The sequence below is a fragment of the Pongo pygmaeus genome, chromosome 1 (assembly GCF_028885625.2).
Source record: "Pongo pygmaeus isolate AG05252 chromosome 1, NHGRI_mPonPyg2-v2.0_pri, whole genome shotgun sequence".
In the NCBI taxonomy this organism is placed as follows: domain Eukaryota; kingdom Metazoa; phylum Chordata; class Mammalia; order Primates; family Hominidae; genus Pongo; species Pongo pygmaeus.
Genome location: NC_072373.2, coordinates 16,766,287 through 16,792,170, shown reverse-complemented (window position 1 = coordinate 16,792,170; position 25,884 = coordinate 16,766,287). Strand labels below are relative to the sequence as shown.

The following is a 25,884-nucleotide window of genomic DNA, read 5'->3' as shown; positions in this document are numbered from 1 at the left end:
AAACTACTCTCCCTGTGCTCTATCAGCAGAACAACAAAGCCCGGATGACAGCACATCTGTTTACAGTATGGTTTACTGACTTTTTTATTTTTATTTTTATTTTTGAGACAGAGTCTCGCTCTGTCGCCCAGGCTGCAGTACAGTGGCACGATTTTGGCTCACTGCAAACTCCATCTCCCGGGTTGACGCCATTCTCCTGCCTCAGCCTCCCTGGTTTACTGACTATTTTAAGCCCACTGTTGAGTACTAGTTCTGAGACAAAAAACATTCCTTTCAAAATATTACTGCTTATTGACAACGCATCTCATCACCCAAGAGCTCTGATGGAAATATATAAGGAGATTACTGTTGTTTTCAGGCCTGCTAACACCACATTCATTCTGTAGCCCATGAATCAGAGTATTTCTGGCTTTTAAGTCTTATTATTTAAGAAATACATTTTGTAAGGCTATAGCCGCCATAAATAGAGATTCCTCTGATGGATTTGGGCAGATAAAATTGGAAACCTGGAAGGGATTCATCATTCCAGATGCCATTAAGAATGTTTATGATTCATGAGAGGATGTTAAAATATAAACTTAACAGAAATTTAGAAGGTGGCTCCAACCCTCGTGGATGACTTTGAGGGATTCAAGAGTTCACTGGAGGAAGTACGGCAGATGTGGTAGAAATAGCAAGAGAACTAGAATTAGAAATTGAGCCTGAAGATCTGATTGAATTGCTATAATCTCATGATCAAATTTATACAGATGAGGAGTTGCTTTTTATGGATGAGCAAAGAAAGTGGTTTCTTTTGATGGAATCCACTCCTGGTGAAGATGCTGTGAACGCTGTTGAAATAACAACAAAGAATTTAGAATATTGCATAAACTTGGTAGATTCAACAGTGGCAGGGTTTTCAATTTTGAAAGACGTTCTACTGTAGGTCAAATGCTATCAAATAGCATCGTATGCTACGGAAAAATCTTTCCTAAAAGAAAGATTCAATCAATGTGGCAAACTTCACTGTTGTTTTGAGAAATTGTCACAGCCACCCTAACCTTCAACACCCACCATCCTGATCAGCCAACAGCCATCAATGTAGAGGCATGATCCTCCATCAGAAGAAAGGTTGACTTGCTGAAGGCTCAGGTGATTGTTAGCACTTTTTAGCAATGAAGTTTTTTTTTTTTTTTTTTTTTTGAGACGGAATCTCGCTCTGTCGCCCAGGCTGGAGTGCAGTGGCGCAATCTCAGCTCACTGCAAGCTCTGCCTCCCAGGTTCACGACATTCTCCTGCCTCAGCCTCCTGAGTAGCTGGGACTACAGGCGCCCACCACCACACCCGGCTAATGCAATGAAGTATTTTTACATTAAGATATGTACACTGTTCTTTTAGATATAGCACTATCTGCATAGTAGACTACAGTATAAACAACTTTTATATGCACTGTGAAACCCAAAACATTGTGTGACTCACTTTATTACAATATTCATCATATTGATGTGGTCTGGCACTGACCCTCCCGTATCTCTGAGCTGTGCCTTGTTAGGCTGGTCAGGCAGGGCCCAGCCATCAGACAGGCGCATCTTCTTCTTGGGCCAGTGAGTGTCCCAGGGAAGGCACCTCCAGTCTCCTGTCTAGAAATACTGAGCTCAAATAATGGGGTGGGGCTGAGCACCTCATTATGTTGACTTTCACTAAGTTCCCACTTTAGTTAAGTGCCTTAGTCCGGCCCTTTGCTGGGCCTGTTGTTCGATTTCTCCAGAATAAATCTTATTTCCCACCTGGGAGAGGGGCAAATAGTAAACTGGCTATAGGGGGAGGAGAGAGAATCTGGCCTTTTATAAAACATGTAACCAGCCCCGTTTTCACTCCCCTAAGCCCTTCTCCAAGGGTGCCTGGCTCTGTGGCACGGCCTGACTCACTTCTTGACGGCCTCTACCCTCTTCCCTCACGACCACCCATGACGGGGGACACAGGAGGCTGTGGCTCTCTCAACCTACTAGGAGTGGCCTTGTTCTTCTACCTGCTTTCATATACCCTGCCTTCCTTCGGCTGCTTCTCCCTGGTGCTTTTTTATTTTGTGGCATTATGCCCATTTTTAAAATTCCTTCACTGTCATTTTTATTGGTATTCTGGAAGGGGAAGAGACAACATGTTTTCAATTTGCCTTATTTAACCAGCAGTCTCAAACCCATTTACTGCGCAATGTTATAATTATAAAAAGCTTACTTACTGGTTGCCTAATCTGGGCTTTGATACTTATCATGTGCTTAACCTCGGGTTAGTTACAGAACCTTTCTTAACCTCAGAATCCTCCCGGCTCCTAATATATCTAATCCATGTAACACCATCATTGACCTGGGAGGGGTATTATAGTTGACAGCAGGCATGTTACTGGCAAAAAAAAAGAAATCAAAACAAAATGGAGTGCACACAAAATAAATCGCGTCATCGAGTATTTTGATTTTGAGCCCAAAACTCTGGCACAGTTCATGGGTCAGCCTGAAGGTAATTCCCACTTTTAATCTCAAAATGCTGACCCAGAATCACCTGGAGAGGTTACACTGCACTCACAGAAGTCTTTTTTAAGAAGTGGTGTATATATACCTCATTGAGTAATTTCTATCATAAATTATACTTTTAAAAGTTCGGGAATCCAAAATTTGTATATTCCCCTTTTTATCAAAGATGGCAGGTGAATTAAAAAAAAAAATTCCCTTCATGCCTACCTTGCCAATCTATGTCACAGACCCATTTTCCTCTCTCTGTCTCACACAGACATCCACTTTCTTATTGCAAACACACAGATGAAGTTCCTGTTGTTTACAAGCATCACACCTGCAGACTTACAGCTTTTATGTCTCCTAACCATCTTCTAAGGGCTTGCCATGCTTTTGGTTTCACCAAGGAATACAGCAGGTTACCCAGATGTGTTTCCAAAGAAATCAAAATCTTCTATTCAATAATGTAAGACGCTGCCTAGCTTTTATAAAGGGCATCTCCAACATACCATTAGGACATACAGAGACTGTGCCCCCTCCCATAACAACCAGGAAGGAAAAAGTTGCCCTTTTCAAAGGATATCCTGCATCCCCCTTTTGGGAAAGACCTCCTTGTTTATCTGCATGGCAAGACGCCCTTCCCATCTTGAGCAGAGGACAACAAGCAAGGCTTCTCAGGGTTGTGTGCATTCAGACCCTCACCCACCCAGAGCCTGTTCTTATTCCAGGCAGATGATTTCCATAAAATTGCTTCAAGGGTGAATAAAATGAAATCCTTCCTTGGCAGAACAGAAGCTATGAAAAGACTGTTGAGAAGCTGAATGAAAATCCACCTATCATGCAAATACAACAGTGCAAGATAAAAAAATCAGCTAACAAGATTGCAGTGCAGGAAATGAAGATGAGATTCAGTGCATTTCTGTGGTGCATTGTGGCTGTTCAGTAAAGAAATAAATAACAATTTTAGCTCACAGAGAAAAAAAATGGGGGCAGGGGTGGTACATTGGACCCTAGCCCTAAAGCTGTTTCTAGATACGGTGATACCTTAGAAGAGAGGTTTCAGTGGTAACTCACTAATGAATTGACCAGTTAAGGATCACATCTCTGCAGGGCCTCCTGAGGCCAGGTACGTAAAAGACATTCACTCACAGCTCTGCCTTACAGGATTTATCAAAGCTGTTAGCATCCAGTGACCACAGCACCATTTATAAGTACACCAAGACCACAAACAACTGTGCACCTGTACCCCCTAGTCCTTTACTTTGTTAATATGCACAGCAGAAGCTAGCTTGCTATTTTGCCATAAAATGCATTTTAAAGGTTCTTTGTTCTCTCAACCACCAGTTGATCATTTACTTGCCTGCTCTCTGCTGATCTGGGTTACATAGGCAGTTAAATGCTCTTTCAATTCCTAGCTACGATGTATCTTCTTTCACCTTTCTCTCCAAACAATTATGTGTATTTTAAATCACTTCCCTTTTTTCGAACACTCTAGAGTTATTTTTTAAAAAGTGAAAAGGGGACAATAAGTAAATAAATGAGGGCAGGGCATGGTGGCTCGGGCCTATAATCCCAGCACTTTGGGAGGCAGAAGGAGGAGGATTGCTTGAGTCCAAGAGTTTGAGATCAGTCTGGGCATCACTGCAAGGCCCAGTCTCTACAATAAACCTAAAAAAACTAATAAATAAGCTGAGTGTGGTGGTGCATGTCTGTAATCCCAGCTACTCAGGAGGCTGAGGCAGGAGAATCGCTTGAACCCGGGAGGCAGAGGTTGTAGTGAGCCAAGATTGTGCCACTGCACTCCAGCCTATGAGATGGAGCGAGACTCCATCTCAAAACAAAAAACAACAACAACAAAACAAAACAAACAAACAAACAAAAAACAAGAGTAATTCAACAGGCTGGGAGCAGTGGCTCACACCTGCAATCCCAGCACTTTGGGAGGCCGAGGCAGGTGGATCACTTGAGGCTAGGAGCTCAAGACCAGCCTGGCCAACATGGCGAACCCCGTCTCTACTAAAAATAAATGAACTAGCCAGGCACAGTGGTGTGTGCTTGTAGTCCCAGCTACTCGGGAGACTGAGGCATGAGAAGTGCATGAACCTGGGAGGCGGAGGTTGCAGTGAGCCGAGATCACGCCACTGCACTCCAGCCTGGGCAACAGAGCAAGGCTCCATCTCAGAAAAAAAAAAAAAAGTAACTCAACAACCTCAAGAAGTATCAAACATCTTTGTTAGTGTTTCGTAGATTAAATTACCGAATTTGCCATGAAGTTTTGAAAAACATAGATTTTTGTCATGTAAATTTTTGCTCTTGACCCAAATTTAACCAAGGTATTTGCTAAGCTTGAAAAATCCAAAGCATTACAGTGAAGACAATAATATTAAATATCTTTCACAAAAATAAACTCAGTTCATCCTGTCTACTTATGAGGAGGCACAACTATTCTTAGAGACAACACTGAGGCAGAAAGGTTAAGTGACTCGCTCAAAGTCACAATCTGGTGGGACAGTGAGGATGCAAACCCAGGCAGTCCAACTCTAGTGTTCTCTCATGGAAAGCAGCTCAAGGCTAAAAAAATTCATGCAAAGGTTTAAATTACAAAAATTAATTAATACAGGAAAGTGAACACAACTTAAAGATGAGACAACAAATGTGTCCTTGACATAAAAACAGTATCTTGAAAAACATGATTTCAAGGAAAGCTAGAGTGAAAAATGCAAAAACTGAAGAAGGAAGGCAGATTATTAAAGGCTTCTTTTCATAATCTGTAATTGTTAGTATTTGCTCAAAAGGAAGAAGAAAACATTAGGAAAGCATGAAAGGCCTCACCACTTCAAAGGAGAGAGGTGGAGCCCACTGATAACAGGATGGCTGTCCAGCTTTTATTTTAATTAAGTGGGACAAATAATGAAATAAATTTTGGATCTAAACAAAGTGTTTAAACTAAGTTTCTACATTATTTAAGAACTAATGCTCCAAAGACCTTTACTTCCAACTTACCGTACCAGCAGCAAAATGCCAACAAGTGTTGTCAGTTAAACGCCATGTGAGTCAAACTGCAAAGAAATATTAAGTCTTATTCCTTTTCCCAGGGAAATAATAGGGCATTCGTTCTTCTTCCCCAGTAACTGACTGAAGACTTTTTGGGGCTAGAGGGTCAGTAGGTTTTGAAATAGCATACAGCCCTTTTGCAGGTTCCTACAGCACTGTGGTGTATGGGAACTGTGACTGTCCAGATACGGCACCTCTGCAAGAGAGAAAGCCCCGGTGTTTTCCACCGACAGCCACATGGAGCCCATGTGACCATAGCCCTTGGTGCTGAATCTCATGTGTATCTGGGCAATTCTTCCCCGTTAAGGGCCCCCATGGGACTTGATAGGACCTCTGTTTGGGGAGGCAATACTGGCCAGGAAGAGAGGTGAAGAACTCAGTCGATTACGTCTTCAGAGGGAGGAATGTGTACCTTAGAATAGTACTATTGTTAGATGGCACTCTGTTCACCCGTATGAATTTAATAGTGTCCAACTCCCTATTAATTTTCGTCAATGACTGTATAAAATCAGAAGGAAAAAACAGCCACCAGGCATGAAATTCAAAGCAAATGCAGCCATGCATCACTCAGCAGTGAAGTTCATTTGATATGTAAAGGTGTAGGCCCGCCTACAACTGTCACATTAGTGACACTTAAGTGAGTGTGTTTGGAATGGGGTGATGGACTTCACCAGACACCTTTCCCCAGCCCTCTCTGCCATATGGTTCTACTTGTTTCTCTCTTCATCTTTGAACCACTAAAAGAAAGTATTGCCCTTTAAAGCCTGTAGCAGTTGTGTGAACAATAGTTTCTTTTTAGAGGGAAAAGTCTTACACATTTATTTAAGTAACCCTGGGAAGCAGGGGGGCATGCTATTGATAAGCACTGCTCTAAGCCCTTTACAGGGGGGATTTGTATTATCATCATCCCATTTTACAGATGATTGACTAGGGCACAAAGTAGTTCAAGGATTTGCCCCAAATTGAGTTGGGATGTGAACCTCGGTGTGCACTCTGCCTTAAGTGATGTCATTTGCCCGCCATTCACAGGCCTCTATTTACCAAGAGTTGACCTCCAACTATAATTAAAATGGATGGACGCTTTTACCTAATGGCAGAAAGATAATTCCCCAGCCAAAAAACGGTTAAACTGGTATCAAGAGAGGTAAGAGGGTTATTATACAAATTCTAGAAGAATCTATTTGTTCATTTAGGAGGATTTACATACAACAGATTATTCTTCAGTTAAAATACTAATGATAAAAATTAGCACTGGAGGAAAGGGTGGGTTTACAAAGAGCTAGGTAAGAGAGCAGTTACCAGAAACAGTAAAGCTGGCTGCTTACAAGAATTCTATGGTCGTTCAATAAAGCAACACAAACCTTTAAGTTTGTTATTTATAGGAACTACTTATAAATTCTTTCTTCTTGTCTTAAAGAAATAGATCATAATTTTAAATATATGAGCACTTACGACTTACATTTGTAAAATTTTTTAACTTTTTATTTTAAAATTCTTTTAGATTTCTAGAAAAGCTGTAAATAGCAGAGTTCCCTTATACCCATCTCCCAGTTTCCCAGTTGTTAACATCTTACATTATTTTGGTACATTTGTTATGATGAATGAATCAATACTGTTATATTATTAACTAATGTCCATACTTGATTCAGATTTCCTTAGTTTTTAATGGAATGTCCTTTTTCTGTACAAGATTCCACCCAGGGTACCACACTCTATTTAGCTGTCATGTCCCCTAAGGCTCTTACGGTCTGTGATTTTTTTTTTTTTCCTCAGACTTTCCCTGCTTTTGATGGCCTGGACAGCTGTGGGTACCAGTCAGGGATTTTGCAGAATGTCCTTCATTTGGAATTTTTCTAATGTTTTCCCCTAATTGTACTGGGATTATAGGTTTGGAGAGGAAGCCTGAAGAAGAGTCATTCATACCCGGGGTACAAGCTACCGACAGGACTTACCACTGTTGATGGTGACCCTGGTGACCTAGGGAGGTAGTATTTGCCAGGCTACTCCATTGTAAAGTTATTTGTCTCTGTCTTTCCATACGATACCTTTGGCAAGGTGAGTCACTAAATGCAGCCCACATCCAAGTGGGAAGGTGGTGGGACACTGACTTAAACTCTTATAATGATAAATTACTTTTTCAAGTAAAGATTTCTTTACAAAAATGGACATTCACTAATGTATTTGGTAAGTTGTTTTGTAGATGTATTGCATCTACAAGAGGGCAGGAAATAATGCATCTTCCCCTATTACTCTGCTTCTATCAAGCTGATAAGTTTTTCTCTCAAGTAAAGCAAACACAGTCATTAACTTATCTGCCCAGATCATGGCTGGCAAATACCTGGCATCTCCTCATGCATTCAGTGCAGATAACGATAATTGATAAAGGCTCTTAAAATGCAGATGCAGTTCTATACATAATGACATGGAAGGATGATCATCAAAAACAAGTTCCACAGTAATAGCAGGAGTAAGCTCCATTTACATAAATTTATTTGCATCAGAAAAGCCTTCAAGGATAATGACGAAATGTTAATGGTGACTATAGCTGATGAATCTGGGGAGACTTTATTTCTTGCTTCTCTACATTTTCTTATTTTCCTGTAACCATCACATGACATTTATATACCATTTAAAAATTCTAAATGAAAAAAAAGATACAGATTTGTCAATCTTATTCCACATTTTCCCCCACTACATTCAGAGGAACATGCATTCCTGTGCCAGCGGAATGGCTCTAGCAAAACAATGTTCCCAAAGGCTCAGACAATGATTTAGCCACTTTTCACTTCACTCCTGAGTCACCACGGAGGCCCAGCTTCATCCTCCCATCTGGTTTTAACCTCTCTTTAAACCAAATGTTACTCACTTTGCCTCCTAGAACTATTCTGGTCTGGGTGGCATAAAGTAGGGCACAGAACCGTTTTAGAACTCCTGAGTAGCCCACTAGGTGCACAACTTCTTAAGAAGGATTTCGTCACTAAGCGGGAACCCTCACGTGTCAACACACAGTGTCTGGGCTCTGCCACACAGTTCCAGCGCTAGCCCCACTGTTGGTGCCAAGCAGGTCCAGAAGGAGGCAAAGCCTGCTGCTCTGCTACAATGGAAACCAGACTCACTGATGCTCACATGACTGACCGTGGTCAAGCACAACTAGAATCCCTATCTAAGGGACCCTTTGTCACGGCCTGTTTCACAAATGGAAAGCTCAAAGCAGCAGCAAATGGCACATTCACGATGAGTCCCATCAGAGAAACAGTAGTGTGACAAATGGCACCAATGTGTCTTCATGGTCATCGCCAGTGAAAGGAAGGGACTTACTGAGCATTCATTCTACTTGCTACTATCCTCGCTGCTTTTAAAAAAGCTGTTTCGGCCAGGTGCAGTGGCTCACGCCTGTAATCCCAGCACTCTGGGAGGCCGAGGTGGGTGGATCGCCTAAAGACAGGAGTTTGAGACAAGCCTGGCCAACATGGCGAAACCCCATCTCTACCAAAAATACACAAATTAACCGGGCATGGTGGCACATGTCTGTAATCCCAGCCACTCGGGAGGCTGAGGCAGGAGAATTGCTTGAACCCGGGAGGCAGAGGTTGCAGTGAGCCGAGATTGCGCCACTGCACGCCAGCCTGGGCAACAGAGCAAGACTCAGTCTTCAAAAAAAAAAAAAAGCTATTTCACTGAAAGCTACAGATGGATTTGCCTGGGCAAGCTATGTCGTCACACAGTTTCCTGTGTCCTGCCACTCCCCTGCAGAAATCCTTTTACAAAGTTATTCAACAGCCTTTCAGTGATGATGTGTCATAGAAATACACCTCAGCATCAAGAGACATTTCACATTAACCACCCAATAAAGAAGAAATCGCATTATTAAAGTTTCGCACTTTAAACATTTGCCAGTGATTGGGAGCCAGTTAATTCTCTTGAAAATGAAGTTTTACACAGAACCCTGAAGCACAGAACAAAATAAAAGCACTCTGGAAAGTATCGAAAGATAGATCCCTGAAAGCCAGTTTCCAAAGAGAAAATCCTTGAGAGAAGGGAAAAGCAAAAAAGGGAAAGAAAAAAGCTATCTCAAAAACATCGTTATCTGTGCCAGTCTGCCCAGGCCCTCTGTTTTTAAATACAATGAAGCTCACCCAACTCGTGATGTTTGCAGACAGAAGGGTCTTGCACAGCTGTGTCCAGTGGCTGAAGCGGGAATGGGAATCTACTCCCACACCACAGGAGGCCTCCACCTCACTGTACTTTTCACTTAAGAATCTGGGCTGCTGCCTCTGCCTGGAGTCCTTAATGGCTCAGCAAGAGACCAGCAAGAGCAGGGGCAGATGCCATTGTAGCCAATTTCACTTTGAAGTCACACTGGACCACAGGGGAAGAGCTAAATATAGAAGGAGGCAGGACACAGTTCAAAGCTGCGCTGGAGAGAGAACAGAGCAGCCGGGGCTCGGCCTTCTTCTCGCTCCTGGTGGTCGCTCCTTCCCCAGCCCCTGAGCCCATCTGCTGGCACAACAGCACCTTCCACAGCACAGAATCACAGAACACTGAAGACAAAGTGACCTCAGGGATTGCCTCCCCACTCCCTCATTTTGTGGGCTTTGCAAAGCATAGTCATGTACCGCGCATAGGGATATTTCGGTCAACAATGGACCACATACATGATGGTGGGCCCATGAAATCATGATGGAGCATATATAGAAATCTGATGCATGGCACTTGATATTGGCAGTGCAGATGAATAAGTGGAAATGTCTGATATTCAGTAATGGTGCTGGGACATTTGGTTTTCCATATGAAAAAATATATATATATGAATAAAAATATATATCATCTAGGTTTGTGTAAGTACACTGTATGATGTTCACATAATGACGAAATAACACATTTCTCAGACCATATCCCCGTTGTTAACTGATGCGTGACTGTAGTCTAGAATTCCGCTTTCTGACTCGTTTATGAATCCACACCAAAGCTCAGAACCCGAGAGTGTGCCCAACAGCACCAAAATGCCAAACGATAAGCATACATCCACCCACAATTCACTGACAGGGTGTCTACACTCAGATTCTTCTTTGGAGCTTATTTATTTCACATTCAAACCTAAGGAGTTTGATGATGTCATTTGCAATGCTCTTGAAAACACTAAGTAGCTCATCAGAAAAGGTGGAGGAAATAAATCACTTGCAGAGGAGTCTTTAAAACTACCAAGAAGTGACAGTTTAGAATTCAAGAGAAAAACTACAAGTACCAGTCAAGAAAACTAACAGAATCTAGCAACCTGAAATCATCTCAGGGAACAGACCCTGGGGACATTAATGAATCAAATGGTGGTGACCTGGGTGCAGAAAACAACAGTTTTTCATTCCACTTACACTTAGGATGTGCAATAGCATATGAATGAGATGCTGGCACTAAGTCTTGGCATAAATATGAACATATATATAATTTTATGTTCTAGTATTTCAAAGTCTGAATCACAAACTATTTACAAAACTCAGCTAGCTAGAATGACTAATTACCTGGGGATTTCAGGGCATAATAAATCTAACAGACTTTATTTTATTAAGAATTGGCAGCCATGGCTTCATCAATAAAAATAACGTTAATTAGGAAGCCTATCTCTCCATATCCCTTTCCAAAAATAACTAACTTCCACCTAGAGAGCATCCTTGAGCAGTGTGATATAATGTGATACCTCTGCATGAACACAGGCATGAGGGTTATGAGTTATTTTCACAGCAGAGACAAAAAAGCAGATCCAAGATTCTTTGATTCCACTGGCTGGAAGGAAGTAACTCATGGTGTTAACACTTGAGGCACACCTGAAGCTAAGACCGAAATTCAGGGTGGAGGAGAGGAAAGGAGACACAACAGGGGACCAGGATCTGTTGACAAAATTATTTCAGTCCTATTATGTCATCAGTATGAGGACAGAGAGACAATTCACACTAAGTGCCCAGATGCAGTGTAAATATCTGTTTATTTAGCTTTATTGCATCATATCGTTTCTCTGATTTACATGTTGTCATAATGTGACTATGAAAGACATGCTAAGTCTGGATTGATGCAAAAACAGGAGGGGGGATTATTAATAATCACAATTTATCTGGCAGACGAATTCTTTTAAGCCTATACTCCATGAGAAAAAGTAATAGAAAGGCTTCACAGTGGTTTAACATTATAAGGGACTGAAGTGGACAGAGTGACCTCATAAGGTCTGTGTTACCCACCCTCTCCAACCCACTCCAATAAAACAAACTACAGTCAAAAATTACACAAATATTCTCAAGACAGAAACCAGTATTGATGAAATTAAAATCTAAAACCATAAAAATCCTAGAAGAAAACCTAGGCAATACCATTCAGGACATAGGCATGGGCAAAGACTTCATGACTAAAACAGCAAAAGCAATGGCAACAAAAGCCAAAATTGACAAATGGGATCTAACTAAACTAAAGAGCTTCTACACAGCAAAAGAAACCATCATCAGAGGGAACAGGCAACCTACAGAATGGGAGAAAATTTCTGCAATCTATCCATCTGACAAAGGGGTAATATCCAGAATCTACAAGGAACTGAAACAAGTTTACAAGAACAAAACAACCCCATCAAAAAGTGGGCGAAGGATACGAACAGACACTTCTCAAAATAAGACATTTATGCGGCCAACAAACATATGAAAAAAAGCTCATCATCACTGGTCATTAAAGAAATGCAAATCAAAACCTCAATGAGATACCATCTCATGCCAATTAGAATGGCGATCATTAAAGTCAGAAAACAACAGATGCTGGAGAGGATGTGGAGAAACAGGAACGTTTTTACACTGTTGGTGGGAGTGTAAATTAGTTCAGCTATTGTGGAAGACAGTGTGGCAATTCCTCAAGGATCTAGAACCAGAAATACCATTTGATCTAGCAATCCCATTACTGGGTATATACCCAAAGGATTATAAATCATTCTACTATAAAGGCACATGCACACATATGTTTATTGCAGCACTATTCACAATACCAAAGACTTGGAACCAAGCCCAATGCCCATCAATGATAGACTGGATAAAGAAACTACCATACATATACACCATGGATACTATGTAGCCATAAAAAAGAATGAGCTCATGTCCTTTGCAGGGACATGGATGAAGCTGGAAACCATCATCCTCAGCAAACTAACACAGGAACAGAAAACCAAACACTGCATGTTCTCACTCATAAGCAGGAGGGAGAGCTTTGGGACAAACACCTAATACACTCAGGGCTTAAAACCTAGAAGATGGGTTGACAGGTGCAGCAAACCACCATGGCACATGTATAACTATGTAAAAAACCTGCACGTTCAGAACATGTATCCCAGAACTTAAAGTTAAAAAAATAAATAAAAAAATAAAAGTACAGTGAGCTCCCAGTTATCTGCACCAGAAGCAGAATAGTTTATGCACTGAGAAACAGGAGGAGGAGAGTAGCGGGGCCCACCCTCAGCCTCCTCAGGCACTCTGTGAGGTTATCCCTGGATCCCTGGGAGCAGGAAGAGGGCTGACAGGTGAAACTGAAGACAGAAAAATATAGCTCTGAAAAGTAAGCTGCACTATAATGAAGGGGTGAAGGACACCAGCTGCACCCAATAAGAAGGTGGTGAGAGGTGCCGGAGTGTTTTCCTCGGCATGTGTTACTGACACATGTGGAACCTGTTTCTCTGTAGGTCTCTAAATCAGAGAAGATTCTCCTAGCCCTGGGATAATTAGGGACACTTATTTAAAGGTTGAGGATTCAACTACATGACCTCTGAAGAACACATCCTTCAAGCCTGAAGATATACGTAAAGCAAAAACCATTTATTTGAAATAACATTAAATAATTTATCACTTGTGTCTTAACATTTAAGCCCATCTATAGAACTACATGAAAACAAAATTTGTCTGTTGTGGTAATTCAGGCATTCTTTCAACAAAGATTTAACATGTCCAACACATACAGCAATGCTGGAGAAGCAAAGTACAGAAAGATTAGAGAGGTGAGGGAAACAGAATTTTCCACTGTAAGCAGCGTAAGAGATTATTCAGAGGAATAGGAGGAGGACAGAATTAATCAGGGAAGACTTCTTACAAGGGATGAAATCTAAATCAAGTCTGAATTTGTGATGATCACAAATTGGCAAAGAATGACAGAAAGAGAAACCAAAAGGGCATTTACACATTGAGGACTACCCATCAACAAAGGCATAGAATTGCAGTTTTCTAAAGAAAAAATTAGCCTGGAAGCTATGGAGGGACCACGATGGAGAACAAGGTCAGGCCCAGTGGACTAAAGCCTTGGACACTCTGAGGAAGGTGCTCCAACACAAAGCAAAATATTGTAACTGGTTCTTAAAAAACTACTCCCGAGACACATGCAAACGCCCAGGGCTCTTCCTTACCTTTCCCATAGAAGAATTTGCGGTAATAATAGGCCCCAAGGTCAATGTGTTCTATGATGTAGCGCTTCACTTTCTCCCTGTGAATGGGCTGGTTTTCTCTGGGCACTTCCAAGACCGAGACACCTGCATTTGTGCAGTGAGAGCTGAGAGACGATTCAAAAGAGCAGCTTTCCCCAGAACTGAAAGAGGATGAGTTGGCCCGAGAGAGCGCAATCCGCCTGTCGCCTTCCCCTCCAGTCTCATTTCTAAAGTAAGGACAACTAAGGACGAGGTCGTTACTTTTCCCATCACCCTCATCGGCATCCAGGTTTTCTTTGGAGTTGAGGTCCTCCTTGCTCCCTAAAGGGGACTCACAGTTGCCTGTCTGGCCTGTGGGCATCTGAGTCTGGGATGCTGCAGAAGCCCCAGTGGTTATGTTTTTCCTTTTCCCCACATTAGCCCTCGTAGCCATGGCTTCGTTGATATTAAACAAAATGCTCTGGACATCATAATGTGCAAAACATCGCTGACAATTCCAAGGGCGAATGCCCCTCTCCAGTCGGCTCTCCTCCAGCTCAGATGTGAACTTGAAAGTTTCGTGCTCACTTTTAACAGTTCGAAGCTTTCGGAAGAGAGATGTTTCCACCGACTCTGATTTCAACCTCCGTTTGAAAGGCTTGTCCCTGTCTCTCCCCATCAGGAGGGCACTGTCCACGTAGTCTAATCCTGAGATGCGGACAAATTCTCCCCTAGAAATCTGTGCTGCTGCATGAAGGCTCGGAGAGATTGCAGGGTCACAGCGGAAAAATTCAGGGAACCCAAAAGGGACCATTGCTTTGTGGTCATAATTTTCTACTCGGTACCCTCTGAGCATAGCAAAAAAGTTTTCACCAGATAAGCCTTGCCTGTCGATGGATGAAGTACTTCCATATTCCCTGTGCAGGGCAGCCCCGGTGTTGGGGTTGACTGCATTTTGGTCTAAGACATCTTCGGCATCAATGTCACTGATAGTGACATCGCTATTGCTCCTCTGTCTTATGGGGTGAAGTTCTCTTTGGGGGGAATGGACAAAGATGTCTCCGATTGTGTACTTGGCCTCCACGAAGTCCAGATCGAGCTGCTCATCTTGCTGACCTTCACTCTGGTCACTCTGCCCATTCTGCAGGACGGAGGTGATGCTTTCATAACTGGTCTGAGACCGGCTTTCCCACAGTGCCTTGCAGCTTAGCTCCTTGGAACAGTCCTTTTTAGGAGGCCATTCAGACACCCTTGCTCTCACACCCATCTTGGGCACAGCTGGGGTACCATTAGCCGGACCACCACCACCAGTCTCATTGGAATTCAAGGCATTTAAAGAAGTAGTGGGTCCCATGTTGCCATTAATGGCTTTAAATTTCCGAGCAAAATAATCATCTGACTGCATGATTCTAGGGGGATCCTTGAACTTTGAAGAGGTTCTGCCTAGCTTGTGCTTCTCTTCTTGTGACTGCCTTGGGTCACTCATGTCTACCAAGGAAGAGCCTCCAAGTCTCACCAGGAAGACTGATGTAAATCTAATTACATTGCTGTTGACCACGCCATAATACTTGCAGATATAAAGGCTTTGTCTGTAGTCGTATTTTTTCTTTTTTTTAGCCCAAAGCAAACAACATCCTCAGAATACAGTTTCTTCAAAGCCAACTTGCTTCTCTGTTGTAATAATGTTGTACGCCTCTGCTCTTTTCAAAAGCATTCCTTAAGACATCTGGTTGGTCATGAGTATTTCCTTCACCTGAATTAAAAGATAGGAAGTAGCCATTAGCAATTAATATGCTTCAAGTTGAACACATTCTATGATAAATTTCGTATCTGTCTTTCCCCTCTGCTTCTGCCCACGAAGTTTCATGATCCACAGCACTGTTCGTAACACTCCTCCCTGGAACACCATCTTCCTTCTCTACATAGCTAGATAAAATTCACACCATACAATCAGGTATTAACTCATCTGAGAAACTTTCCTAGGATGTCTCCCACCCTAATTGCATCTAGGCAAAGAATGTTGTGATCCCACAGCACTCCGTCTATATCCAACAGAGTAATTTTCCTTATCTCTAATTGCTGTTTACCAACTTACTGACTTCAAGTTCCTCCAAGCCAAGAACCATGCCTTTCAGCTGTGTACCAGCATTAACTATTAAGGTAGCCTGGCTTTAACTAGGGATTCATGAAGTATTTCAATGAATGAATTGGCTGTAAGAGTAGCACAAGTCATGTATATAATGGGTTTCAGTACTATTAGTTTAGTTTCTTTCAAAACAGTTAAACTCAAAATTTCCCACAGCAAAAGGGTCAATACAAGACATTAACAAGAGAGCTTTCATAGTGATCACTTGTACTCAAATTAGAACTCACACAGATCCTCCTTTAAGGAGGAAGAGGTCTTCAAGCATCTGGTATCTGATACATCAAATACATTGCAGTAGCGAGATACTGGGTAAGAAGTTGTTTTCTTGTACCTCAGTTGTCAGTTTTTCAGTCTCCAGGAATGGATTTGATAATAGCCTAAACTGTATAGGAAATAACTATAATTCAGTCATCCTTGATCCTTTTAAACATAATAATTCTAAGAGAATTAGGTAAGATGCAGTCATTTATCTTATCTTTCTGAAAACCATGGGATAGTGTGTCTGTTCTGTTCTGTGCATGTCAGTATCTGGCTACTCATTTTCACTTTGTTTGCCATATCCTAAAATATCATTTTATTTCTTCCATTATGGAACAGCTCTGAGAGTAGACAATACGTTATCATCCCTAGACTAAATTTTTTTTTTTTTTTTTTTATGGTAGAGGAAAAGCAACTGCCACCGTAAGAAAAATATCTGCTATTCTAAGACATCCCCACATGCTCATCTCAAAGCCATTAAGAGTCCACTAGAAAGAGTTTTTATGCTGTTTAGCTAGTTGGGATTTTTACATTTTCAAACCGAATTACAGTTATTAATATTCCTTATGCTTTGGTGAAGGGTGAAAAAAACTGGCTATATTATAGCTTTTGTTCAGAGGAGGTAAAGTGGTTCTTTCATTCTTCAGCCAATGAGTAAGACAGCCTGTCATGAGTTTGGAAAATATGTAACACCTGAAAATGTTTGTGTCTAAATAAAGAAAGAATAAATTCAAAGAAAAATGTTAGTAATTAAAGAGAAGAGTTATTAGATCAAGTGTCTACAAACATACGGGTAAAATGCAGTGTTTTCTATTTCCAGGGGCCTTTATTTTACAGGTCACTTGTGGCATAATGCACTAGAAAGTTGTACTCTTGTAAATAACCAGTCCCCAACTAGAAATGACATTAACAAACACATCCATGAAATGCAAAGAACCACTTTAATCGTTGCCTTGAAACTCCTTTATCCTTTTATTTATAAAATAAATGCCATCCAAATAATTAGGACAAACCCTACCTTCCTTTCTTTTCCGTGTCATGGCATATATTGAAATACCAGTATCTGTACAGCACAAGGGAGTCAAGAAGGAACATGCTCAGACTAGAGGCACAGTTAATAGACTGACCACTTTGGGCTCAACCCACCACCCAGAGAGAAGAGCAAACCGGCATCTCCTCGCACTTGTAACCTATTCACCATGCTCCACAGGGAAGCTGGGAGTTTAGGCCACCAACTAACAGATGTGCAAAATAAACCAGAGAAACTATCAAATATTAAAACTAGCATTAGCAAGAATAAGATGATAATTAGTCCTGGAAAACCTGACCAGCTATTGTAATTTACTGGACTCAGATTCTTACTGGAAAATCTATCTTCTGAGCTTTCACATTCCTCTAACATTTGTAGCTTTCTCAATGTTTAACAGACGAAATTAAAGTTACAAAATATTTATTACACATATCTTGTGAAAAAATGGAAGACACCAATATATAGTCAAAAAATAAAGATTAGCTGGGTGTGATGGCTCACACCTATAATGCCAGCACTTTGAGAAGCTGAGGCAGGAGGATCGCTTGAGCCCAGGAATTTGAGATGAGCACAGGCAACATAGCAAGAGCCCGTCTCTACAAAAACCTATTTTTTTTTTTTAATTAGCCAGGCGTGGCAGTACACACCTGTAGTATCAGCTACTTGGGAGGTTGAAGCAGGAAGATCCCTTGAGCCCAGGAATTAGAGGTGGCAGTGAGCTATGATCGCACCACTGCACCCCAGTATGGGCAACAAAGTGAGATCCCATCCCAAATAAAGGTTTTAAAATATAAATAATATACGAAATTAAAAATAGATGAATTTATGCTGAATCTTATCACTAGGTTCACTACAAAGGACGAAAACTATAGCAAACTCAGAGCATGTGAAATTCTTTCCTAAAGGTATCTCAGAATATTCCTTCTGTTGTGAATTTTGAAAATTTGTTTGTGCTAAGAACATCAGCTTTAGTGGACAGCTACTGATATTTCCTATCTAGAATCCACTCCCCTTTCTTCTGGTAATGGTGGCTTGAATTGCTTTGGAGAATCATTTAATTTGTGTGAGGCTAACTCCACACCTAACACGTGGCCAGTTAAGAATACCTCATCCCCTGGCCACAATTACTGGTCCTGGGATGCAGCCTGGATCCCATCTCCTTGCAACTCCTCCCCTGAGATTTTGCTCTACTGTAGCTTGTGGAAACTCTGTGGTTGTTTAATCTCTCTCCCTCCTCCCTTGTTTTCTACGCCCTGCCCCAGACATACCAAGCGTCTTTCAAGTCTTCAAACAGCCCACTCTCCAGGCTTGTGTCCCAGCTGTTCCCTCTAAATGGAGCATCCACTGCTTGAGCTGAACTGACAACCATTCATGATCATCTCTCTCCCCCCAACTGGGTGACTCCACAACATATTCCCATGGTGTCCTCTACTTCCCAAACACCCATTTCCATGCCTTCTAAGGACTTCCTGCTTCTCTCTGTGTGTCTCTCCCCAGGAGAAAGCTCTGTGAATCCAGACTATGTTTGTTTTCTTCCCCATTTTATCTACGGTGCGTGGAGCTGTTTCTAGTATGTGGTAGATGTTTAATAAATATTATTAAATTAACAAATTACTATACAAATATACTAGGCAGTAAGCCCTTATATTAGAAAATATTTAAATGAAAAATTCTGGTGGTTATAGGAATATATTGTACAATATATTGTAACCACAAAAGTTTTATTTGATATAACTTTGTAGAAAACCACTCATTATAAAGTCAAATACCTATGAATGGTTGTTAACACTTTGCAGGACACTATTTGCTCCATGGGATTTACCCAAATCCTTACAACAGGTAAACACAAAATTCAGCAACTATTCTGCTCTGAAAAGAGAGCTTCCCACCCCCACTTTCGTACCAACCAAATGAGGTGATTACAGACATGTCTTCTAATTGTATACAAAGAAAAGAATGCCATACTTCATCTTCTAAGCATCTCGGCAGCTTCCTCTAGTAGACCCAAGGCCCATTCCCAAACATGGTAGGTAATAAAACGGCCAATCCTGCCACCAGTCTCTGTCCTCTTTTGAGTGTGGCTAAGCAGCTGACTGTTTGCAGAGCTCCATTTTCTGTAGGTGGCATGCAGCCAGCTTCCTGGGGCTCTGGATGCCTGCCCGTGAATGGTACCACTCCAAAACTGAATGGCACATGGAAACCGTGCAATCGAAAGACCTGGTCAAAAGGCCACCTCAGCTTCATGTCCGAGTTAGAGAAGAAGCCATATGAAGCGAGGGCCCACACATGCCTTCTTCTTCGTGAGCAGCGGTGAATCGCACCTGTCCTTCCCCCTCTGTGATTTTACATCATTTTGTCATTCTAACAGATTGTAAAAAACCAGTTATGAGAGTTGCAGACTGGCAAATGCAGAGTCCTCAAACAAAAAGGCCATGGTATTTTTCCTTAGAAAGCAAACGTGCTATGAAACAAAATATTAAAAAGATATAGAATAAACTGGATCCTCATTGTACATGTATATGGTGAGTGCCACTGGTACCACTTGCTCCCTCCTGCCTTATTCTAATTAAAAGCACAAGGATACTAACTGCTTTCCTAAGTGAATAGTTAAATGGACTCATACTTCTAAGCTGGTATAGCTTGAGAAAAAACAAACATCAAGGAAAATCAGAGACTCATTTAATACCTTCCCTAGAACTTTATAAAGATGACAGACTAATCTTCTATACGAGGCCTGTGACCTTGTCAGCAACATGAATATCCTCTCTTCAAGGTAATTTCCTAAACCTAGATTCTGACCATCTGGAGGGTGGTGAGAAGACAGAGTTTGCCTTCGAATGATCTAATTAAAATGGATCTCTAGATTTTGTCTACATACAGTTTTCTTTCTGTTCTTTAAGCTAATTTTTACTGTGAGGGGCACTGACCCTCTCCCCATAGTTTCCAATTATTCTTGCATTTCATGAAATTCTACAGCTTTTGCTCCCCAGTAAAAATAAATAATTATCACCAACACTCTGCAAGCACTTTAAAAACCCAGATGGAAACCCCACAGGTAGTGGGGTGCCCCCAAGTGAGGAAGGGCTAGGGAAGGCCACCGACCAAAACTGAAGAATTTTAGAGCATGAAGGAGCTGTTCTCATGCTAACTGTCTTGGTAATAATTTTAAAGGGATAGAAAAGAAATGGAGAGCATTTGATATTTAAGCATAATTGTCTTTAAATAAGATGTTTTTCAAAGTTTTCCATGAGACATCAGTGAGTCTTTAAGACCAATATTATAGTTATAATTGAGCCACTTATCAGGACTGCAGCTGTAGCAAATGGATTGAAAACCACAAAATGCACAAATTACGAGCCCCATTCAAGGGAAAAAATGGTTAAAATTATATAGCAGATTTATAATACAAGTATAACTATAGTAAAAAAAAAATGCTTATTTTTCATGCCAGTATCCCAACAGCTCTAATACTAATATGGATAATAGGACAGGGAATAAAAGGAAGAACAAACTGATCCCACTTTTACCCTCTCTCTGTTGCCAAGAAGACAATCACTGAGCTGAAGTGCTGCTCGCACTTGAGGTCTGATCACCTAAAATGCATTTACCAAAAACTAAGCCTGGTATTAAGTAAAATTATAACCAAATAGCTATAAAACAACCCATTAACCCACATTCCTATTACAGTAGAATATGAAAATCAAAGCTGTAAGACAATTTGATGAGTATCTACTATTAAATAATAATGGCAATAAATTGATATACAAGTTCAATAATATTTTTGCCTGGTAAGTTTTTGATAGATCTGAACATGAAAATAAGTTCTTAAACATCTATCTTGAATTAAACACTGGGGTGGTACCAGAGATAAATATTTTTGAACATGAGAACATAAAAACCAGCAGAATTCTCCTCTTCGGGGTTTTATAACATAGGGGTAACCTATGATCTGCGAAGGGCAATAAAATCTTTTCTTGCTGGAAAGTTCACACTGGTGTTAGGCCAACTAATTTTTAAAGTACTCCACGTGCTATTTGGAGGAATTTCTCAAGTGATATCCCAGAAAAGCTGATCTCCTTGATGTAGTTAAGAATTTTTTCATTGGAGTAAAGCAGGACCTCAATAAAGAAACCCTGAAGGATTTAGTCTCCACAAGAAACCCATATTATGAGTTTCCTTTACACTGATTTGTACTTCATAGTGAAGGAAAGGGCCCAATCAAAGGTTTGTTAAATGGAGCTCTTGAGTGACTCTAAGTAAAGCAGCTTGGTAAACTCCATCTGAGTGGGGTCCTGGTCTGTCACAGTCACGGCTTCTACTCCCAGTCATGCCTGACACTCGGTTGACAATCATCATTAACCTATATCCATCCATTTAAATTGAAATGACTGCAGACCAAAGTATTCCAAAGTCCTGAGTCGACACATTATCATAACACATGCATGGAGCACACTGATTCTCATTTGTCTCTTTTGGTCTCCTGGCTGGCTCCTCCTCCTCCTCAGGTTGTCTTTAAATGCTGATTTTTTCAGAGTTTACCCTAGCCTGCCTTCTCTTTTAATTTTATACATTCCCTTGTGCCATCCTCGTAGTCTCATATGCCATCTCTATGCTGATGACTCATAAATCCTTATCCACAAGCCCAAAGATGTCTCACAGTCGACATTTCCAAGTTGCACGAAGATAGTCTAGGTCCTCCCGCCTACCCCTCCCTGCACCCAAATCTGCTCCTCCTCTGCCCGGCTCAGGGAAAGGCACCACCAACCACTCAGGTGCCCAAGCCAAACACCCAGTGCTCATCCTGCCTTCCTTTCACAGCCCACCTTCAATCCTGCCCATTTTACCTTCCAAATACTCCTCATATCCATGTCAATTTCTCCATCTCGACTGCCACAACCAGAGTTAGAACCACTATCATAGTTCTCCTGGATTATAATGAAACCCTTCCACAGTTCCTTATTTCCCTCTGAATAAAGCTGCTTGCTTTAAGGCAGCACAGGCCACTCATGATTTGGTCCGTGAGTTCCAGCCCCTTGTGCAGCTGCTCGATTTCCACCCTCTGTGCTCCCATGTGTTGACCTTCATGTTCTTATCCTCTGTACATGCCACTACCTCTGCCCACATCTCTTCAAGATGTATTTATTTCCTGCCTTGCTAAGAGGTGTTATCCATCACACCTCAGTTCACATATCATGTTTTTAAAAAGCCTTTTCAAACTTTAAGGTTGGGTCTAAGTGATCTTACTTTTGGCCCCCATAGCATTGTGCCTTTTTTTTTTTTCTTTTTTACTCTAAGTTACACCAGCCTATTCTATACCAGCTTATTTGCTGCTATCCTCCTCTAAACTCTAAGCATGGTGAAGACATAGACATGTCCTGGCATATGGACCCTCGGCAAGCATCCAGCTCTACCACACGCTGCTGAGATGATGGTAAAGCCATCTGTAATCTCGGAGCCTCAGTTTCCTATCTGTAAAGTGGGAATAACTGTATCTATTTCAAAGGATTATTCTAAAGATTCAACGGGACCCAAAGCCATGAAATAGCTGAAAATGTAATATATGAGTGTATATTTACTGATAAACATACTGATTTGAAATTGAGCAAATGAATGAAACCCATAACTATTCCAAAGGAACACAGTAAAGGAAACAGTCAGGTTTACAAAATATGGGATGACTGCTCACTGTTTACACACAAAGAATAAGAGAACACAAACCAGTAACTGACTGCAGTGTTTAAGCTGATTCTCCAAGAGACAAAGAAAAGCTTTTAGAAGCTGAGCGAGTTGCCCAAAACAATCTCCAGGAAGGCACTATTCTCTTCCCAACTACAACTTACATTTGAAATTATTTGAGAGACTTTATACTGTATTAGAATACGGCTTTTGTAAAGTTTTAAACTTCCTGTATGTCAATAAAGAACAAGAATCAATTTCTGGTAGTAAACTGCTGCCCTGCCCATCATTCTGTAAGTCAAAAATAGAATAAACAAAGGGCTGTTCTGTTAAATAGACAATTTTGATCATGGAGTTTTTTGAAGGAGACAGAAGAACAGCTGTGAGTATTGACTGCTTCCCATTAAATCTTTTTAAATCAGAAAGAGATAAAAAGAGATAGCCCTCACCTCCTTCTCTCAGGAGGTTATTAGTTAATACATCTTTTCAGCAATGTGACCCCTGAATTACAGATGGCACAGCAGGAAATCAGTCATTCCAATTAATAATTTAAGCAGAGGCATTTGTGTCTGAGGAAAACACAGCAAAAGGAGAAAAGAATTTCTACTTAATGTCAACCAATATAGACTGTACTTATTAATTTCATTTAGAAATCATAAAACATAATCTGTCCTGTTCTTTAAATGAATGTTTAGTGACAGTGAGTAGCAAAGAAGAGAACATGAGCATTTTATAACGAAAACTGGCAGGCTGGAGCCTTAAAAAAAACACAATCCTTCCTAAAAACACTCTGTTCTCATTGATATTATTTTCCATTGAACCCACAGTGAAAACTCTTGCAAAATATCTGTATTACGGTGTTCAATGAAACTAACATCAATCAATATTGTTAAAAATTGAACTAAAACTGTACAAAGCATGTACCATCACTGTATTCTTTATTAAAATGCAACAAGTAAACACAAAGCCTTCAAATCTGAAGATGCTTCCTTTCAACTTAGCATAAAGGACATGAAAAGAAAATCCTGCCAATCCATACAACAGTCTAGTATTTGATTTTTTAAAAACAGTAATTTTAGCAGCAAATACACAACAAACTCCATTCACTACTCACACACACTGAAAGCCATCTTTGCACTGTTCCCATGTTTACTTGAATTATAAGATACTGAGTTTTGCTGAACAGTTTTATGTGGTTTATTGTCTGATATAAAAAAACCCTCGTTACTTCAGTAAATCAACGTATTCAGTTCTACTAGGCACTGTACTGGATACTGTTGGTAGGAGGAGGATGAAAGATGAATGAAAGAGCTTCCTAATCCTCAGGAAGCTTAGCTGGGTAAGACATGCACATGAATAATGAGTCATAGTAGAGGTGAAGTTAAAACAATAGTATACCACTTCTGACCAAGCAAGTTACAAAAGTCCATGAGTGTGTCACACATGCATGTCACACACACACAAACACACTCCCATGCCGGTGAGGGTCTGGGGGATGCATATCCCACATGCTACAGACAGATGCAAACTGGCAGCACTCTTTGAACATCAATAAGGTAATATATATTAAGTCCTATAAAACTGTTCAAATCATTTGGCTCAATATTCTACATCTGAAAAATCTACCCAAGAAAATAAGAGACTTATAATAATAAAAAACTTGCATAGAAAAATATTCATCCAAAACTACAGGAATGAAAAATCGGAAACAGTCTTAATAGTCAGTGGTCAGGGATAAACATAGTACATATATAAAATAAAATACTGCACAATCCCAATTTTTTAAGAATATGCATCAACTTGAGGATTTATAATATAATATTATGTGTAAACAGCCATATACAGAAAGCTTTATATAAAGCATAAAACAAAGTATGTTAAAAATCTATATACATAAAAATACAGGAAAGAAACACCCCCATATTAAGATAATGGTTAGCTCTTATAAATAGCCTTATGCATGCTTTCTGCTTTCTTTCTTGTATTTTTCTAATGTGTCCAAATTACGTAACTGTATATGTATGCTAACTTACGTATATACAAATAAACTTTAAATTCAATAAATATAACAAATATTTTTTTAAATCCTTCATAAAACCAATGGATGTTTAAATCACACAGAACATATATTTTTCCTTGTATAAAAAGAGGACTGTTAGCTTCTTCTTCTCCCTTTTAAAGTCCCACAGTAAGATAAAGAAGAAAATGGATATTAATATTGAATGAACAATACCTACTGTTGATTAATTTAATGTTTTTTTTATGGCAGGTATTTACAAAAATACTGCCCTTTATTCCCACGCAACAGAAATTACTTTTGTTAGAATAATAATAGCTTTTTTTTTTTTTTTTTTTGAGACGGAGTCTTGCTCTGTTGCCCAGGCTGGAGTGCAGTGGCACAATCTCGGCTCACTGCAACCTCCACCTCCCTGGTTCAAGCAATTCCTCTGACTCAGCCTCCTGAATAGCTGGGATTACAGGCACCCACCACCAAGCCTGGCAAATTTTTTTTTTTTTTTTTTGTATTTCTAGTAGAGACAGGGTTTCACCATGTTGGCCAGACTGGTGTGGAACTTCTGACCTCAGGCAATCCGCCCTCCTTGGCTTCCCAAAGTGCTGGGATTACAGGCATGAGTCACCACACCCGGCCAATAATATTTTATACTCAAATATATTTTCACAGGCCTTACGCCCCACGAGACGCTTGGTGCACTGCAAGGCTGCTCATGCGGTAGATGGTACAAAAGATTAAGAATTAAGAGCTTTGCATCACACTTCTGGAGACACAACTGACGCTGGGACCCTCAGCAGGCCACTTACTTCA

The 25,884-nt window shown here is 40.6% G+C and overlaps 1 protein-coding gene across 13 annotated transcripts in view; it reads right to left on the bottom strand.

The window, feature by feature from the left end:
• SIPA1L2 (signal induced proliferation associated 1 like 2) overlaps nt 1-25,884 on the bottom strand; it is a 236,308-nt gene that overhangs the window by 102,768 nt on the left and 107,656 nt on the right. For 12 of the 13 annotated variants that reach the window (XM_054483216.2, XM_063671127.1, XM_054483235.2 and 9 more), the window contains one exon: nt 13,954-15,703. In XM_054483216.2, coding sequence (XP_054339191.1) covers nt 13,954-15,436 — 1,483 coding nt within the window. In that variant the 5' untranslated portion in view covers nt 15,437-15,703. Of the gene's footprint in view, nt 1-13,953; nt 15,704-16,323; nt 16,479-25,884 lie in introns of those variants that run through there. The other variant, XM_063671114.1, reaches the window with a different exon arrangement.